The sequence below is a fragment of the Strigops habroptila genome, chromosome 15, assembly GCF_004027225.2.
Source record: "Strigops habroptila isolate Jane chromosome 15, bStrHab1.2.pri, whole genome shotgun sequence".
Lineage (NCBI taxonomy): Eukaryota > Metazoa > Chordata > Aves > Psittaciformes > Psittacidae > Strigops > Strigops habroptila.
In genome coordinates this window covers 6,128,365-6,146,387 of record NC_044291.2, presented here as the reverse complement: position 1 = coordinate 6,146,387, position 18,023 = coordinate 6,128,365, and the positions used below count along the sequence as shown (strand labels likewise).

At 41.1% G+C, this 18,023-nt stretch overlaps 1 protein-coding gene across 10 annotated transcripts in view; it reads left to right on the top strand.

The window, feature by feature from the left end:
• Window positions 1-18,023, top strand: part of SPTAN1 (spectrin alpha, non-erythrocytic 1) — a 52,224-nt gene that overhangs the window by 28,104 nt on the left and 6,097 nt on the right. For 6 of the 10 annotated variants that reach the window (XM_030507125.1, XM_030507121.1, XM_030507122.1 and 3 more), the window contains 28 exons: window positions 382-580; window positions 1,849-1,953; window positions 2,699-2,719; window positions 3,061-3,096; window positions 4,883-4,930; window positions 5,619-5,710; window positions 6,890-7,034; window positions 7,152-7,333; window positions 7,521-7,620; window positions 7,756-7,953; window positions 8,076-8,222; window positions 8,540-8,643; window positions 8,769-8,931; window positions 9,378-9,392; window positions 11,209-11,340; window positions 11,691-11,828; window positions 12,207-12,311; window positions 12,533-12,741; window positions 13,226-13,346; window positions 13,505-13,626; window positions 14,084-14,216; window positions 14,657-14,755; window positions 15,041-15,200; window positions 15,429-15,505; window positions 15,665-15,874; window positions 16,132-16,428; window positions 16,885-16,997; window positions 17,826-17,843. In XM_030507125.1, coding sequence (XP_030362985.1) covers window positions 382-580; window positions 1,849-1,953; window positions 2,699-2,719; window positions 3,061-3,096; window positions 4,883-4,930; window positions 5,619-5,710; window positions 6,890-7,034; window positions 7,152-7,333; window positions 7,521-7,620; window positions 7,756-7,953; window positions 8,076-8,222; window positions 8,540-8,643; window positions 8,769-8,931; window positions 9,378-9,392; window positions 11,209-11,340; window positions 11,691-11,828; window positions 12,207-12,311; window positions 12,533-12,741; window positions 13,226-13,346; window positions 13,505-13,626; window positions 14,084-14,216; window positions 14,657-14,755; window positions 15,041-15,200; window positions 15,429-15,505; window positions 15,665-15,874; window positions 16,132-16,428; window positions 16,885-16,997; window positions 17,826-17,843 — 3,489 coding nt within the window. The remainder of the gene's footprint in view (window positions 1-381; window positions 581-1,848; window positions 1,954-2,698; window positions 2,720-3,060; window positions 3,097-4,882; window positions 4,931-5,618; window positions 5,711-6,889; window positions 7,035-7,151; window positions 7,334-7,520; window positions 7,621-7,755; window positions 7,954-8,075; window positions 8,223-8,539; window positions 8,644-8,768; window positions 8,932-9,377; window positions 9,393-11,208; window positions 11,341-11,690; window positions 11,829-12,206; window positions 12,312-12,532; window positions 12,742-13,225; window positions 13,347-13,504; window positions 13,627-14,083; window positions 14,217-14,656; window positions 14,756-15,040; window positions 15,201-15,428; window positions 15,506-15,664; window positions 15,875-16,131; window positions 16,429-16,884; window positions 16,998-17,825; window positions 17,844-18,023) is intronic. The other 4 variants (XM_030507126.1, XM_030507123.1, XM_030507120.1 and 1 more) reach the window with 2 other exon arrangements.

Genomic DNA, 18,023 nt, shown 5'->3' with positions numbered 1-18,023 from the left:
CTGGGAGGTTAGTGGATTTGATAGCAAATTTGATGTACTATAGGAAAATACCTCTTAGAAAGTAAGACCCTATGGAGCCATTCCTGCACTGCAGTGCTGCTGTAGCTTGAGAGCCTACCCTGACCTCAGCTGTGATTTGGATTTGCTTTCGCCCAGTGAAGTGTTGCATGTGGAAGATCTCATTTTGGTGTGCACATCCATGTAGAGGAGAGACATGTACAGTTTACATCCACCTAACTATGTACAAGTAGATCATTCTGTACAAGAACAGTGTGTAGACTGCAGGGATTTCCCACAGCTCTGGTGAGACCAGTACTTGGTAAATTACTGTGATTCTGCTCACTTTAATCTGCCCCCACTTTCCTTCTCTGCTTGTTCCAGGTATCACTCTCTTCTTGAGCTGGGAGAAAAACGGAAAGGCATGCTGGAAAAAAGCTGCAAAAAATTCATGCTTTTCCGTGAAGCCAATGAGCTTCAACAGTGGATCAATGAGAAGGAAGCTGCCCTCACAAATGAGGAAGTGGGTGCTGATCTGGAGCAGGTGGAGGTGCTACAGAAGAAGTTTGACGATTTCCAGAAGGTATGTTGTAATGCATAATGTATGTGTTGGTTTTGGCCTTTCCCTTCAGGTTTTCTGATCATATATCTGTGATAATTTTTCATAGTTGAGAAGGAAACATAACTTCGGTTGGATATAAAAAGGTATATATGCATTTTCTTATTTTATTTTGGGAGCATAAAGAGAATTCAACATTCAGAAGTCTTCAGTTTGGTTACAGTCTCCAAGTTGTTACATGCTTCCCACCTCCCAAAGGACTGAAAGTTCTCTTTCAGAACATTCAAATACAGAATCTTCCAAGCTTTGGAGGAATTTCATTTTGTGTAAAGCATAACCTTCAGTTAAGTCTTCCTTTTTGTTGAAAGGAAAGATGCATTTGGTTTCCATCTGTTCAAGTTTTTCCCAAGATAAGAAAAACATAATTCTCCACTTGAAAATGCTTGTAGGCTTTCAGCTTGCCTTTTTTTTCCTCCCAATGTTTGCAATGCCAGTTGGGGGTTTATTTATTGTTTTATTTATTTGTTTTATTTGCATGAGATCGGAAAGAATTGCTTGGGCAGATGTATTTATTCTCCCCTTTGATAAGATACTGAGCACTGAAATGCAAAGATGCCTGACCTTACACATTGGAAAAGACAGTGATGAGACAGTTACCATGTTTACAGCTTGAAAGTTAGCTAACTTTCTCGAGCTAACAACTCGAGCCAACCTAGTATTGTAGGCAGAAAGATGATAGCAGTTATGGATTTGGGTTCTTTTAAAATAAGCTAATGGTTGAAATTAAAATGTCTCACTTATTAAAATTTAAATGCAAGTTCTCTATTACTACTACTATATTTAACTAAGTTCCCTTTCTGCTTTATAGAAAGCTCTGTATCAGTCTGTTTGGCTGGAAGCGTTTAAGTGTCATAGTAAAATGACTTTTGAATTTGGCTTTTAGTTAATTCATGCAGTAATAGGGATGATAGCTTTTGATCTTCATGGTGGTGGTAATGTTATATACATGGCAGTTTAAAACTTATTCCAGTTCTGATTGATTCGTTAAGTTTGTGTATGGAAAACTCTGGCAGCGAGTTTCTTTAATGTGTTGATGCTCGGTGCTGGCAGACATGGTTTCGTGGTGCGGGTTTTCATGCATTATATATTCAGTGGTGACTGTCAAGGTCAAGCCTGCTGAATTCCTGCTGTTTATAAACCATGTACTTTTTAGCACCCCTGCTGTGCCAACTTGTTCCACATGTTTTGCTTGTGTGAATGTTAATGCTCTGATATTTTACTCTTCTGTGCAGGATTTAAAAGCTAACGAGTCACGTCTGAAGGACATCAACAAGGTTGCGAATGACCTGGAGTCAGAAGGGTTGATGGCTGATGAAGTGCAAGCAGTACAGCAACAGGTCCACTTTTTCTCTGCCTTAGTCTAATCCTCTTGAGAAGCACAAGACTTTCTTCCTTTTGTTGTTTTCTGCTTTGTGTGTCATTGCATGATTCTAGCTGTTCATTTTTGCTCTCTGGTCTGATAATACTGGTATTCTAACCAGAGATACTTAAAGCCTGCTGTGTAGTGTGGCTATCACAAGGGTACTCTTTAAACTGTTTGTTTTCAAATAGTGCTATAACAAATTGCACCACTTAGAGTTTTTTATTCTTCTTTTAGGAATGAAAAGTCTTTAAAATAATACTAAAAGTCATGGAGAATCCATGCATTAGCTTTGCTTCATGGAAATTGAAATTTCAGCCTTTATTTCTTAGCAGGAAAAGTGGTGCAATGGGCACAAAATAAAATAGAGCTCAACTTACAGTGGAGGGGTTTTGTTGGGTTTTCTGTTTTGGTTTGGTTTTGGGTTTTGGTTTTTTTTTAGTAACCTGTCTTTTTGCCACCTTTTCACATACTTGTGCGATTATAAATAATTACTGTTTATTTGCTGAGCTCTTAAGATGTTGTGCTGCAGTAGGTGGTTGAGTACTCAAACTCATTTCTGCTACACATTTAGTTGTGCAAGTGCTATTTGGCTTAATGACATGCTGGTAACCAATTTGTAGAAGGGTGGAAGCATGTCTCCTGCTGTCTTCCCTTTCTCAAAAACATTTCTTTCCATTAGAAATAACAAGTTGTTTCTGTTTGTCCTTTTTCCTTTGCAGGAGGTGTATGGTATGCCCAGGGTAAGTGTTAATTTCTGAGATGGTGTGGCAATTAGAACAAGTTTGGGATGTACAAGTAGAAGTTCAGCCATAATTGTAGCTCATTTCCATGAAGGAACTCAATAATGACTTTGAGAGGACATAAAAAGATTGTCTTATCTTTGATCCCTGTATTTCCTGAGTGTCTTACTCCACATCACAAATCAATGCAGGGCAGGATAACCCAAAATGATGCAAATACTCAATTGTAAAAATAGATTTACTTTGTTAAAACGTGGAGAACTTAAAAAATATCAGAATATACTAAAAATCTTTGAGATTTTGCTTCCTATTTAAAGCTATTTCTTCACATTTTCAAACAGGATGAAACTGATTCTAAGACAGCCTCTCCTTGGAAGGTAGGTGTCATTATTTAGTAGCACGCGAGAGGGAAGTAAAACAAAAAGTACAGCACATCATGTTTTTTAGACCATACCCCTTCTCATAGGCCCTTTTTTCCTCTTTTTTCTTTTTTTTTCTTAATTCCCTCCCCTGTTTTTTCTAAGGCTGTTGACAAAGTGATTTTATGGTGGCCTAGTATCTACAAGTGTTTGAATTGGGGTTGATTTAGGGTTAGTGACTTTGATTTCACTTTGCTTGCTTACTTCAACAAGCGTGTTAGAAAAATTTGAGTATTCAGCAGGAGTTCACCTTCATATACCTGCACACAGATTCTCTCACTATATAAAGATATCATATAGGTACTACTCTTTGTTTCAAAAATAAAAGCCATCTAGGAAAAGTCAAGTGACTGTCAGCTCTCCAGTTGCAGGTATGAGAATAACTGAAATAGGTTTCCAGCAGAATTGCTCTAACCATAGAAATTGCCCATAGTCCATTTTTTGCCTCTGCTGCAGAGCTCCATTTGGTTTTGAGCTTGTATTATAAGACTGATTTCAGTTTTTATACCAACATTTTTAGGTATTACATGGCCACTAGATGCGCAATAGTCCCTGCTTGCTTAGCGTGAGTTCTTTCTTTATGTAGTGAGCAGAAAGAAATGTTTTTATTCCTGAAAGTCAAAGCCATTTATATCAATATTCCTTTCGTAAGGAATATGTTGTACGTGTACAGCAGTATCTTTGTCTTCATTATTCATCTCTAGCTCATTTTCTATGATAGCTAGAAGCTTTTCTTCATTCATTAGTGGCCTGCAATAGAATAGCTGTCACCTGCTGATGCACAAAAATGTCTTCAGTATTTTTGACACTCTCCAACATTGTGCTTTTCTGTAGTATTTCATTCCCATGTTTCGTGTCTTACATCACCCTCTTAGACTTAAAGCTGCTTGTACATCTTTTAAGCTGTGTGAATGTGGGGAAAACCAGATAAGTGCAATATTTTGACAGCACTGTAGAAAATGCAGCCATGTCAGCAAGAATTGGTGATTTTCTTAATTATTTTTTTTTCTTGCACAGAGTGTATGTGTGTACATTGAATCCCAAGAATCTCATAGTAACTTAGCAAACTAAGTTTTTCTCTGTGTATATCTGCAAGGGGATGAATTTTGGAAGTAATCCATCACTGTCAGAAAAGTAGATTGTGTGTTGGAGGGAACTGGTTGTCATTTTTCTGATAAGCCTTCACCAGTTTTGATTATGTTCTAGAAATATCTGAATTAACTGTTAAGCTGATTTTTGTCAAAAACTCAGCCAAGAGTCAAACCATGTGGGTGGTGATTTTTTTTTTTTTTCCTTTCCCCATGACTAAGAGTTTGGGGTTTAATTCACTCACTGAATGTTGCCTTTAAATTTTCCTCTTCCTTGTCCATATTAAGACTATCAATTTACACTAACAACATAGTAATCAATTGTAAATTTCTAACTATTCATACTCTGATCTATATAATACATTTGGTATTGCAACCAATTATTCTTAGTTGCTTTTGTAACTTACTTTATTGATTTTCCTATGGTTTGCTTCTCTTTCGTCTTAAACAACATAAAGTATTCAACAGTTTTAACTGAAAGCTTTAAAATTTAGGGTGTTTGTTTCTTCCTCAATTTGTAGACTTATATTTTACAAAGTCTGTTTTGACCTAGGCCAAGTCATTACGGATTTTTAAGTTTTCTTTCAGTCTGATTTTGGCTCCAATTGGTTAGAGTTGACTTTAATGCTGCATTTTATGTTTGCCTTTCCATACAGTCTGCGCGTTTGATGGTACACACAGTGGCAACCTTTAACTCGATCAAGGTAATAATGGAGCTTTTTCTGAGCTGATTTAAAAGCTGAGAACGTTTTTTACCCTCCCTTTCCATAGTCTTTTATTACTCTTTATAAGCCCTTTTGAATCAACTTATTGAAAGAAGCATTGACATAGACAGCATTTGCTTCTCAGGTTACATCAGTATCTTACATACATAAAATCATTTGGTTTTACATCTCGGAGGAAACCCTTAAACATATTTTATTTAACTAGGCTACTTGAATTTGTGCATTCTTCTGGAATTGAGGAGAATATAGTAACATTGACCTATAGTGAAACGCCAGTCTTGGTATCTTCTTGATAGCAAGGTGAAAGGCCAATCTTGACTATCTTATTGCCTGCTTGATGAAGTTTATGTACTGTAGAAGAAGGAAGCATAGCTGTTTTAGGAAATCTTCCAGCATTGCTATCAGTATTCTCAGTAGACCCCTGAAATAAAGCCTCTAAGAGTGGAGATGAAGGAGGGGTCGTCGGCATGTTTGCACCTATCAGGAGAAGGAAGAAGGTGCAGATAAGCACAATGAACAAAATGTTCCTGGTTACTGAGGTTTTGTCTGAAATCATAAAGCTCCAGTGAGTCCAGCACAAGAGTTTGTGTGAACAAACCTCATGCTATAAACTAAAATGCTATAAACCCCTGGTGTGCATTGTCCGTGAGGTCGGTTTGTTTTGCAGGAACTGAATGAACGCTGGAGAGCTCTGCAGCAGTTGGCAGAGGAGCGGAGCCAGCTGCTGGGCAGTGCCCATGAGGTGCAGAGGTTCCACAGGTGAGCTGCTTGTGTCGTGTTTGGTCTTAACAGACAAAGCATTGCACAGAAATAAGAGGTTTAAAACATGGTGCCAACACTGGGCGCGTCAGGGATGTCTCTTGGCAGGAGGGAGAGAGGGGCGGCTGTGAGGGATGAGAGGAGATCATGAGGGGAGAGCAGGGGCAGCCATGAGAGGTGAGGGGAGATCGTGAGGGGACAGGACAGGAGAGGAGGCTGTGAGGCGTGAGGGGAAAGCAGGGGCAGCCATGAGGGAAGATCATGAGGGGAGAGGTGGGGTGGCCATGAGGCGTGAGGGGAGATTGTGAGGGGACATGAGAGGCGGCCATGAGGTGTGAGGGGAGAGCAGGGGCGGCCATGAGGGAAGATCATGAGGGGAGAGGTGGGGTGGCCATGAGGGGTGAGGGGAGAGCAGGAGTGGCCATGAGGGGAGAGGGGCAGGAGAGACAGCCATGAGGGATGAGGGGAGATCGTGAGGGGACAGGAGGGGCAGCCATGAGAGGTGAGGGGAGATCATGAGGGATGAGCAGGGGCGGCCATGAGGGAAGATCATGAGGGGAGTGGTGGGGCGGTTGTGAGGGGAGATCATGAGGTGAGAGCAGGGGCAGCCATGGGCCATGAGGGGTGGCCATGAGGGGAGATCTTGAGGGAAGATGAGGGGTGGCTATGAGGGATAGGGGCAGCAGCTATTTAGTGTGGGCCACTGTGAGGGAGCAGATGAGGGGTGGCTGTGGCTGGAGATCATGAGAGGCAGCCATGAGGGGAGATCAGTTTGCCCTTCGTGGCATGGTTTAGTGGTGGGCTTCACAGTCCTTGGGGTAATGATGATCTTAAAGGTCTTTTTCAACCTAGGTGATTCTGTGGTGGGACCTACACTAACCAAATCATACATAACCCCCAGCTTGTTCAGTGGAAGTTCGACCACCAGTGGTCCAACAAGAATTCTTTATATTCTTCCTAGAAAAAAGATAGACTTGTTAACCTGAAAGCATGGAAGTGCTGTGGGCTTGGGAGGTCTGGACTACTGCCCTGTTTCACCAAAGTTCACTTGTGTCATCTTGTGAAATAATTTAATAGAGCCATTAACTGCATGAGCTTCTCTGGTTCTCTGCATGGTATCAGATTCCTAGTATGACCTCCAGTTTAATTCGCTTTTTGCTTTCCCTTCACTCAAATCAGAGATGCTGATGAAACAAAAGAATGGATAGAGGAGAAGAATCAAGCATTAAATACAGATAACTATGGACATGACTTGGCCAGTGTGCAGGCTCTGCAGCGCAAGCATGAAGGCTTCGAGAGAGACTTGGCAGCTCTTGGAGACAAGGTGGGATTGTGAGGAGGACAAAGTCAAAAGCTTGCTTCTTGTCTAGAAGAAATGCTTGAACCATAGAAAATTTTCTTTTTGTCTTCATTGTGTTTATTTCCCTTTCTCTGCTTCTAGGTGAATTCTCTTGGCGAAACTGCCCAGCGTCTGATACAGTCACATCCAGAATCTGCTGAAGATCTCCAAGAAAAATGTACTGAGTTGAATCAGGCTTGGAATAGTCTGGGAAAACGTGCTGACCAGCGCAAAGAGAAGCTTGGAGATTCTCATGACCTGCAGCGATTCCTCAGTGACTTCAGGTAAAGATGCTATTCCCCTTCTCCCCTAGTTTGTCTGTCTGGTGTGTTATTAGCGAAGTATATATGGCTTATTGTTCTACAGGAGTATTTCGGATGGGGGGGGGGGTGTCCAGAAAGGACTGTTTTCCCTGTTCTGACTTATTTCCATGGATGGAAGGAAAAATTTTCTATTAATATGTGTTTGCAGGGACCTTATGTCTTGGATCAATGGAATCCGGGGCCTGGTCTCCTCAGACGAACTTGCGAAGGATGTGACTGGAGCTGAAGCTTTGCTGGAAAGGCACCAGGTACGTGCAAGATAAGTGTATATCAAACATCAACAAATGTTTCTTTTTCTGATGCTTTCCATTTAGAGTTCCAAGAATAGAATAGTTCCAACTCTGCCATCTGTGTATTTGGTAACGCATCTCCGTACCTTTCAGGAACACCGCACTGAAATCGATGCAAGGGCTGGCACTTTCCAGGCATTTGAACAGTTTGGACAACAGCTTCTGGCTCATGGGCACTATGCCAGCCCAGAGATCAAGGAGAAACTGGATACTCTAGATCAAGAACGGACAGACCTAGAGAAGGCCTGGGTCCAGCGCAGAATGATGCTAGACCAGTGCCTGGAACTACAGGTACTCTGCTGCACTTTGAAAAGAAAAATAATTCCTCCTTTCAGAAGAAAATGTATTCTTTCATAGTGGTGAGCAGTGCTGCTGGTCTGCCTTTCTCATGCTTTGGAGTTTTTTCTCCCTAGTTGTTCCATCGGGACTGTGAACAAGCTGAAAACTGGATGGCTGCAAGAGAGGCTTTCCTCAATACAGAAGATAAAGGAGACTCCTTAGACAGTGTGGAAGCACTCATCAAGAAACACGAAGATTTTGATAAGGCAATCAACGTCCAGGTGAGGAGTGTAGCTGAAAAAAGGGGAAAACAGTTGAGTTTTTCTTATGCAGTTTATTAGCAAAAGAAGTGCTACCGTTTGTGGCTTCTAAAATGCAGTTCTAAATATTCAGCCATTTCGGATCTGCTGCAGAAGTTTAGAAGCAGCTGATGCAGATGGAAATGTTTCACTGCCTACAGACAGTGTAGGAGTAGTGGCAGGTATTTGTGTAAATCTATCTTTAAAGAAGAAATTAAAGCCTTGTTCTGTTCCAGACCCTGCCCACCACTTGACTTTAAGGAACCACAGTTCTAATTTATGGCTTCTGTTTTTAATAGGAAGAGAAAATTGCTGTCTTACAATCTTTTGCCGACCAGTTGATCTCTGCTGATCATTATGCAAAAGGAGTCATTGCTAACAGACGCAATGAGGTTCTGGACAGGTCAGTATTGTCCTGTTAGATGGGATGCAGATAATCACTGAAAGGGAATGCTCTTCACCAACATTTTTGTAGCTGTATGTGCAGCCCTAGTTCCTCATTCAAGATACGTATGTAATTGCATACAGGTGGCTTCGTCTGAAAGCTCAAATGATTGAAAAGAGGTCAAAGCTAGGAGAATCTCAGACACTCCAGCAGTTCAGTCGTGATGTGGATGAAATAGAAGCTTGGATCAGTGAAAAGCTCCAGACTGCAAGTGATGAGTCATATAAGGATCCCACAAATATCCAGGTGAATATGATTCTCAGCTGAAAAATCAAAGTATTATTTTGAACTTTGCAAAGCAATACTCTGAAAAAATTTGCTCAGAAGTTCTTGTTCAGTGATAACAGAATAATAGACCATGTTGGACATGGTGTCTGTTTAACAGGGAGAAAATGGAAGTTACATTATGCATGAAAGCAGACCCAGAATAGAACTCACTTGGTAATTATTGATGCATGTAATTAATAAGATATGGGGTATCTGCAGCAGCAAGTTTCCTGAAGAAACCCTGGAGCTATTCTGTCTCTTTCCCAGCATCTAGATAATAAGGAAATGGAGTTTTGGGGTCTGTGAAGTCTCATTTATTTCTCAGTATGAAGGAATAATTAATTAAAAGTTACCTCTGATGTTCTAATACTGGTTTATGAAGTAGTATGAGTGCACTGAACTACTTCTCTCAATCTGTTTTATAGCTTTCCAAACTGCTGGTAAGTAGTTTGGACTAGCCCTGGTATGTGAATTTGTTTTCTTTGTATAGCTTATGTGTGAGCGCAAGGTCTGGTTGCAGTCTGTCGCTCCATCCATCAGTTCATGCAATCTCTTTGTTTTCTGTTAGCTCTTGACCTCCATCCAGGTACAGCTCTTGGTCTCCATGTCACGGGTGTGGCTTTTTCTTAATGCCTATTCAGCATCATTTATTTCTGTATTCATTTTGCAGGTGTTCTGCATGATCTGTTGAATTTGTGGTGCTTTAGTGGTGTCATTTGGGGCTTTTAGCAGTTAGCCCATAGAGAAAAAAGGGGTTTCTGTCCTCCTTTTTCAGAAATTTGCCTATTGGGCCCATCATCCTCCTGTCTGAATCTTCAGCAGTGATGATTTGACACATGGCATAATGCCAGCTCTGTTAGCTTGCCTTTGTAGAATCAAATGCTCAAGATGGGGGATTCAATAAAATGATAGACAGCAGTAGCATTAGAAGGGAATGGTATAGAAGGAACGCTCCAGAAAAAGATACGTACCAGCTGGAAAGCTGACAGGACTTGTAGGAATCCAAGAAGTGGAGTAAAATGAGGATACATGGAAGGAGAAAACAGAACAAAGAGCAGGGAAGCTAACGAGTAAGAAAGGAAAGAATCATCATTTGCCACTTTAGGCCGTAGTACATTATTACTTTTTCTTAGTTGAAAAAACTGATAATTTTATATTAAACCAAAAAGGCTTGTCTGGGATTTGTTTGTCATGGTAATTATGTGGAGATATGCAATTGGCAGCTTTTTAATTGAGTTTTACATGTTGGTAAATCTTGCTTTGAAGGGTGTCTTTATAAAATCTCAGCATTCAGGATTATCAGTTCCCAAACTAAAGCAGTTCATGCAGAATTTCTCACGCTGGCGCTATAGTATTTTCCATCTTTTATTTTTAAGCTAACATTTCCTTTCATTCCATTCTCTCAGGGCATTGTATCCCCGTGTCCAATGTTACTAGCATTTCCAGTTAATACTTGTAAATTCTGTCTTGGCATTTTTGTGCTATTGTTATCTTCCTGGTGGGTGGATAGATCATGTATATATGAGAGAGAACTGCATACTTCCTCCCACACCAAGGCTCCTGTTGTTCTCATGGTGTTCTCAACTCGGCAGAGAAAAAATGAACAAATAATTCAGTTATTTTTATAGAGGTTTTTGGTTATTAAGTCATTATTTTAATATATAATGTGGCCATGGCTGACTTGGATTAATATCAAAACTGTACAGAAAGCAGACAGGCTGCAGCAGTGATCTATCTTCATTACCTATAGATAACCCATGGCAGAGGGGTTGGAACTAGATGATCTTAAGGTCCTTTCCAACCCTAACTATTCTATGATAAGGAAGAGAAACAGAAATTTGTGGAATAACTATAGGAGTAGAAGGGATGATGGACTGTGCTTCTGCTTAGGGTATGTACAGTTGCTGCTTTTCAAGGGTGATGGCACTGAAAATGGGAAAAGTTCACTCCAGTAACACCTAAGTGTAATGCCAGGAACGTTGCCTGGGCATCTGTAAAATGCAGATGGATGTTGTCAGAGTTGTGTATCAGCTCACTGGCAGTTTTGCTAGGTCAAAGCTTGGTGGTTACTCATACCAACGAGAGTTACTATTTGAGTGAGCAGTTAGTATTCTTACTGAGAGAGAGAATTTCCTTAGATCAGGCTATGTACAAACCTCTTTATGTCAACATCTCTTGTGCTGCCCTCTCAACCCATGAGAACAATTTAGGAGCCCTTTGTCCAGTCTCCAACAGATCTGTTTTTGTCTAACTCAGAGCAAGCACCAGAAGCACCAAGCCTTTGAAGCTGAGCTCCACGCCAATGCAGATCGGATCCGTGGAGTCATTGATATGGGGAACTCGTTGATCGAAAGAGGAGCATGTGCTGGCAGTGAGGATGCTGTGAAGGTAGATACAAGTCTTAGAAAACTTGCTTAGTTTTTGCTTTGAGAAGTGTTTGAGTAATTGGGGATAATTGGCCCTCAAAACCAAATCTTGTTTTACAGAAGCTTTTCTATTTCAACTCTTCAGTAGAAATCAGGGTAATCATTCTACTTCGTTCTCAAGAGTGAGAAGTTTTCTGATCCAATGATGAGGATGTAAAAGTTGAACTGAATTATAGCCAGGCAGCACAAAACAGTGACTGTGTCATTTGCCTGACTGGAGTCAGCAGCCAAACTTGCACATTATTCTGGTTTTGCATTCATCAGAACTGATGTTTTCAGTTTGCAGCATTTACCTTTTCCATGTTCTTACAGGCACGTCTAGCTGCCCTGGCTGACCAGTGGCAGTTCCTGGTCCAGAAATCAGCAGAGAAGAGTCAGAAATTGAAAGAAGCCAATAAGCAACAGAATTTCAATACTGGAATCAAGGACTTTGATTTCTGGCTTTCAGAGGTAACTGGGATTGGGATTATTTACTTGCAAGTCTGGTTTTTCTAACTTTTCTAACTTTTGATTCCCTTTGATGTTAGATTTTGTGGAGCACAGTCCACCTTTGAGCAAGTCTAGATCTATTTTGAAAGAATTTTTATTGGGACTAAAAATCTTGTGGGTGTTCTTGTGTTGTTATTTATAAACAGTAAGGTGAGAAGAAGCATATTTAAGAAGCTTAGAATCTGTTAGAAATTAAACAGGTGATGAGGGAAAGGTTTATCCACACCGTAGAAAATTGAGAAGAGAATAAATTTACACAGTTTAAAAGACATTATAATTTCAAGGGTTTTGTGAAAACACAACTTGTTCTCCATCCCCTTTTTCCTTCCCCACCTGCAGGTGGAGGCTTTGTTGGCATCTGAAGATTACGGAAAGGACTTGGCATCAGTTAACAACCTTCTGAAGAAACACCAGTTACTGGAAGCTGATATATCTGCTCATGAGGTATTGCTTTCTCTTTTAGTTTTGGAAGATACATCACAGCAATCAGCAAATTCTACAGATACCACTTCAGTACAGGCTGTGGTCATACACTTCTTGAAACGTGTTTTCTTAATAAAAACTGTGCCTCTGCCCAGCAGTCACATTTATGACTTTTACACTGACAGAAGGAACACAGAAATGAGATCCAAGCAATTCACACACCTTTCCACCCCTGTTTTCAGGATCGGCTGAAGGACCTGAACAGCCAGGCTGACAGTTTGATGACCAGCAGTGCTTTTGATACATCCCAAGTCAAGGATAAGCGCGAGACCATTAATGGGCGCTTTCAGAGGATCAAGAGCATGGCAGCTGCCCGCCGAGCAAAGCTGAACGAGTCCCACCGCTTGCACCAGTTCTTCCGGGATATGGATGATGAGGAGTCCTGGATCAAGTATGTATTTCAGAAGTTCTAGGCTCTGGCATGGGGCACGTGCTTACTGCCACCTTGCTAACAACATTTGTAGTGTGGTTTTATATCTTGCCTGTTCCACAAGAATGTGTCTCTACAAGAAATCACCTTTGCCCCCCATTCAAGGAAAGCTGTATTCAGCATGGCTTCAGCACTGATTTGGGTGGGACTTCTTGTCTATGTTTTGCTTTGGTCAAACCCTGAGAAGGAAAGCCCTGTAATAGAAAAAGTAATGCTGTTTAGACCTGGTCCAGGTAATTGAAATATGATTCTAGTCTTTTTGGGAAAGCTCCTACCAAAAACTCAAGTCTTATTTTTTCAGCTTGAAGTATTTGTGTTAGCCAGATCTCTGTGCTGTGCAGAGCAACATCTCCTGATCTGCAGTCATTTTCTTTTCCTCTTGTAACATTTGACCTATAGAAGTAATTTCTAATTTTTATCTTTCTTCTTTCTCCTCTGAATTTAGAGAGAAGAAACTATTGGTGAGCTCAGAGGACTATGGCAGAGACCTGACCGGTGTGCAGAACCTGAGGAAGAAACACAAGCGCTTAGAAGCAGAATTAGCTGCCCATGAACCTGCTATCCAGGTAAATGCCTCTCTCCCTGACAGATTTACCTATAAGTGGCATCTTTCTTGCTTGTGACAAATATGAAAACCAGGAAGAGGTTTGCTGGAATCCAGATAGAATGCGTAAAAAGAGAGGAAGTGATGTTCCATTAACTGTGTGTTTCTCTGCTTTTGCAGGGTGTTCTAGACACTGGTAAGAAGCTTTCAGATGATAACACAATTGGAAAGGAGGAGATACAGCAGAGACTGGCTCAGTTTGTGGATCACTGGAAAGAGTTAAAGCAGTTGGCAGCTGCAAGGTGTGTGAGATGTTTTTGTGCTATTCAGTGTGAGTTAGAACAGTTACATGGACTTGTAATAACTGGATTTACTGGGTTTGGGATATGGATCATTAGTTACAATGTAATAGCACATATTACTGATGACAGACTCTAAAAGACTGTTGAAATGAGTTTTAGTGATAATGTTCTTCAGTAGAAACATGAGTCTTTTTCTCAGGTATGCTGTGTTCAGCCTTTTATTGCACCAGTTGGAAGACATAGAGTTGAAATTAATTGGCTTTCATGCACTACCAGGATGTTTTTCTGGACAGAAGCTCTTGGGGAGAAAGTGATGCATTTTAGTTCTTCAGTAGCTGCAGCTTTGTGGCCTAGTGAATATTTAGAGGCGTAGGCATTGCCGTCTGCTGCTGGAGAGGTGAAGTGTGAATGACTGTGTGTTTTAGGATTCAGTGTCTTTTTACCTTTCCCCATACAGGGGCCAGCGTCTGGAGGAGTCTCTGGAGTACCAGCAGTTTGTAGCAAATGTTGAGGAAGAAGAAGCCTGGATCAATGAGAAAATGACCCTGGTAGCCAGCGAGGATTATGGAGACACACTTGCTGCTATCCAGGTATGGAGAAAGTTATCAGCTCTTTGTTGTTCTTACTGCATTATTGTCAGTTAGAGCTTAATGCATCTTTTCTAAGTGTCTTTCCAATTCAGAGGTTATTGTTGGTTCCTTTTGAAGGTGTAAAAAATGCGAATTAACTTCATAAAAGTATCCCAAGTATGTTATTTCCTGTAGAAATGACTTGCAGTTTGGTGCAGCTTTGCATCTTGACTGCTGATGGGCAGTCCTGGTTAAATCAAACGGCTGAAGTTGTATGGGAAGTCAGTATCCTTTTGTGCACAGAAAACCAGCAAGTTGTGCTAACCAGCCAAGATGAATAGTTTCTGTCAGAAGAAGTTTATGCTAGCTGATATATAACAATAAATGAGCTTTCGTAAAAATGATTTTTTAATAAGTGTTGAGAAAGGATTGTAAGAAGTGTCTGTGCCTCTTGTTTGCAGGGCTTGCTCAAAAAGCACGAAGCGTTCGAGACGGATTTCACTGTCCACAAAGACAGGGTGAACGATGTTTGTGCTAATGGAGAGGATCTCATTAAAAAGGTGAGCATAAACTGGTAAAGAAAAACCTTCAAAGGCTACCAGGGACATTTTCATGTCAAAATTGTCCTACTCTTCTCTGAGGACTCATTTGTCATCTCTTCGAAAAGTACTCTTACTCATTTTTTGCAGCTGAATAAGCTGTAGGTGTAAACTGCTTTCAAAGCTATTTCTTGGACATAATCTTTCATCAAAGCTGAAGTCCTTGCTCTGTCACCCAGTTACTGGATGACTTGAATGACCTTAACATCATAGGGGATACATTTGTTTTTTCCTCCTGTCATGTAGAATAATCACCATGTGGAGAACATTACAGCCAAGATGAAGGGCCTCAGAGGCAAGGTGTCAGATCTGGAGAAAGCAGCAGCTCAGAGGAAAGCCAAATTGGATGAGAACTCTGCCTTCCTGCAGTTCAACTGGAAAGCAGATGTAGTGGAGTCATGGATAGGTATGTCCTATGTGGGAGCACAGTAGTCTGGCACAAAGAAACCAAAACACTCCTTCATTTCAAGAGACATCAAATAGTTTCTCACTTGCTGTTGTAACAAGCAGACCTAAACCCAAAGTAATCAGCAGTGCTGTATTGATTTATGCTTTGGAGGTAACCTGATTGGGAATAGAGGGAATGTTTGAGATAGAGACCTGACATTTTTACTAAATTTGATTAATTTTCCAGGTGAGAAGGAAAACAGTCTGAAGACAGATGATTATGGACGTGACCTCTCTTCTGTGCAGACACTACTCACCAAACAGGTTAGTGCTGATGCTGCTCCCACCCTGTAAGTGATGGGAGAGAACAGGAGAACTCTTCTACAATACACACAAATCTAGTACTTACATTTGAAATACATGCAGGATATTAGAATGGTTAAATAAAACGCAATCTGAAATATTATTCTTCTAATGCTTCAGGAAACTTTTGATGCTGGACTTCAGGCTTTCCAGCAGGAGGGAATTGCAAACATCACTGCTCTGAAAGACCAGCTACTAGCAGCCAAACACATCCAGTCAAAGGCCATTGAGGCTCGGCACGCTTCCCTGATGAAACGCTGGAACCAGTTACTTGCCAATTCTGCTGCCAGGAAAAAGAAACTCTTGGAGGCTCAGGAGCATTTCAGAAAGGTGAGTGGCCGACCATGAGGCTACAAACATCTAATTGTTCTCTTTGAAACAAATACACCACACTTGCAACTTGTGTAGCGTTTCCATTTGTAGCTAATGATTATACAATCCTGGGGACTTACCATAAGAATTTTTTAGGTGCTTGCAAGAAGTAAGGAGTAAAGACTGTCACTGTTGCATGTTAATTCCAGATCCACTCGTACAGAACATTCGCATTACTGTGTAACTGAACAGCTGGATTGTTTTCTCTCTCCAAGGTTGAGGATCTGTTCCTGACTTTTGCGAAGAAGGCATCTGCCTTCAACAGTTGGTTTGAGAATGCTGAAGAGGACCTGACAGATCCTGTGCGCTGCAACTCGCTGGAAGAAATCAAAGCACTGCGGGAAGCTCACGATGCTTTCCGCTCTTCACTTAGCTCTGCCCAGGCTGACTTCAACCAGCTGGCAGAGCTCGATCGCCAGATCAAGAGCTTCCGTGTAGCCTCCAACCCATACACTTGGTTTACTATGGAGGCTCTTGAAGAAACCTGGAGGAACCTGCAGAAAATTATCAAGGCAAGTCAGAGAAAGGACTCTTTTCATAGTTTACAACATTTCAGGTCTTCCCTGGAAGCTATCCTCCAGGTCAGCACAAGAGTTTGTCTCCACAGCTGGAAATACCTTGGAATTTGTGAACAAAGAAAGATTTCCATTAGCTGTAAACTTGTGCTGTTGTCAGTTGGTTTCACGATCTTCCATTTGTGGTCTTTCAAAGACGAAGCAGATGTGCCTCATTTCCTAGTTGTAAAATGAGTTTAACATCCATACTGTGCAGAAAAATGGTTCCAATTCTGAAGACTCAAGTAGGAACATTCCGTGTTGTAATCTCAGATGGTTCTCTTTAGATATCCAGGACACTCCTGGAGCACTCAGTCTTGTTTTGAGCTGCAGCTCTTAGCTTTTTCTTTTTATTACAGGACGAGGACAATCATGTTATTTCTCTCTTTGAAATCACTGTTGTTCATTTTTCAGGAGCGTGAATTGGAGCTGCAGAAGGAACAGAGAAGGCAGGAAGAAAACGACAAATTGCGCCAGGAATTTGCTCAGCATGCTAATGCTTTCCATCAGTGGATTCAGGAGACCAGGTATAGTTTGTCTTTCCAGGAGCTGCCCTTAGAGATTCCGCAGCTAATATTTGTATCCATCTTTTTGTTCTCAGTTGTAAATGTCTCTTGCTGAAAAACAGCTATTCAGGGATGTTTGTTTCCTGCAGTTGAGATTTGAGGGAGGTTGTGTTAGCCGCAGGGAAGAGGAAAGCCCTGAAACACCAATGTTTCTGCTTCTGAATTCATTTTCCTGCAGTAATTCCAGTTATCCAGGACATCACTCTTCTCCAGTTATTCCTGAAGTAGTCTGCAGCACAGTTGGATGGGTGGGGAATAAATAGCTCAAAGCAGCCTGTGTGAAGTGCCAGTGGTGGTTCTGTCAGTGCTGTTTTTGTGTTGAATAGTACATTAGAAACCTCATGCGAATTGCAGTAGAGAAAGAAGCTGTGAAAAAAGCTTAAGGCTGCTTTGTGATCACTTGCCCAGGGTGCTGTCTAGTAATACCCTTGCCTAGGGAGAGGAAGTAAAGATTTAACAACTGTGTTAGAAACAAAACAGTCTCAAGGGCGAGAATAGCAGTGAACTGAAGAGCACGTTTCTAGTAAACAGCAGTAACGGTGCTTAGACAGAGCCATGGGCCAGTTCTGACACACTCTGGTTGTGTTCAGAGGAGGTGAGTTCTGTTTCCATGTAATCCTGTGATCCTCTGTCTCTCTGTTTACAAACAGTTCTGTGTCTTCATGAAATAATGAAATACAAACATGATTTTTAACTTGTTGATGTTTGCTTCCCACCCAAACCTCTGTCCCTCTCTTACTGTCTTGTCTCTGTCCTGCTGCCTGATGTTTGGATCTTCACATTCTACAGGACTTACCTGCTAGATGGGTTAGTATTGAATTTTATATCTTTAAATGTTTGATGGTGTGTTCTGCTCCGTCTGTGTGCTTCCTTCTGTCATTACATTGCTTGTGAAAGCTGTGCTGAAACCCTTTTATTTGAAAAGAGCAATCTGTGGCTGAGGTGCACAGACACAGGAAACGAGATTTTAGGGTAGATTTAGTATAA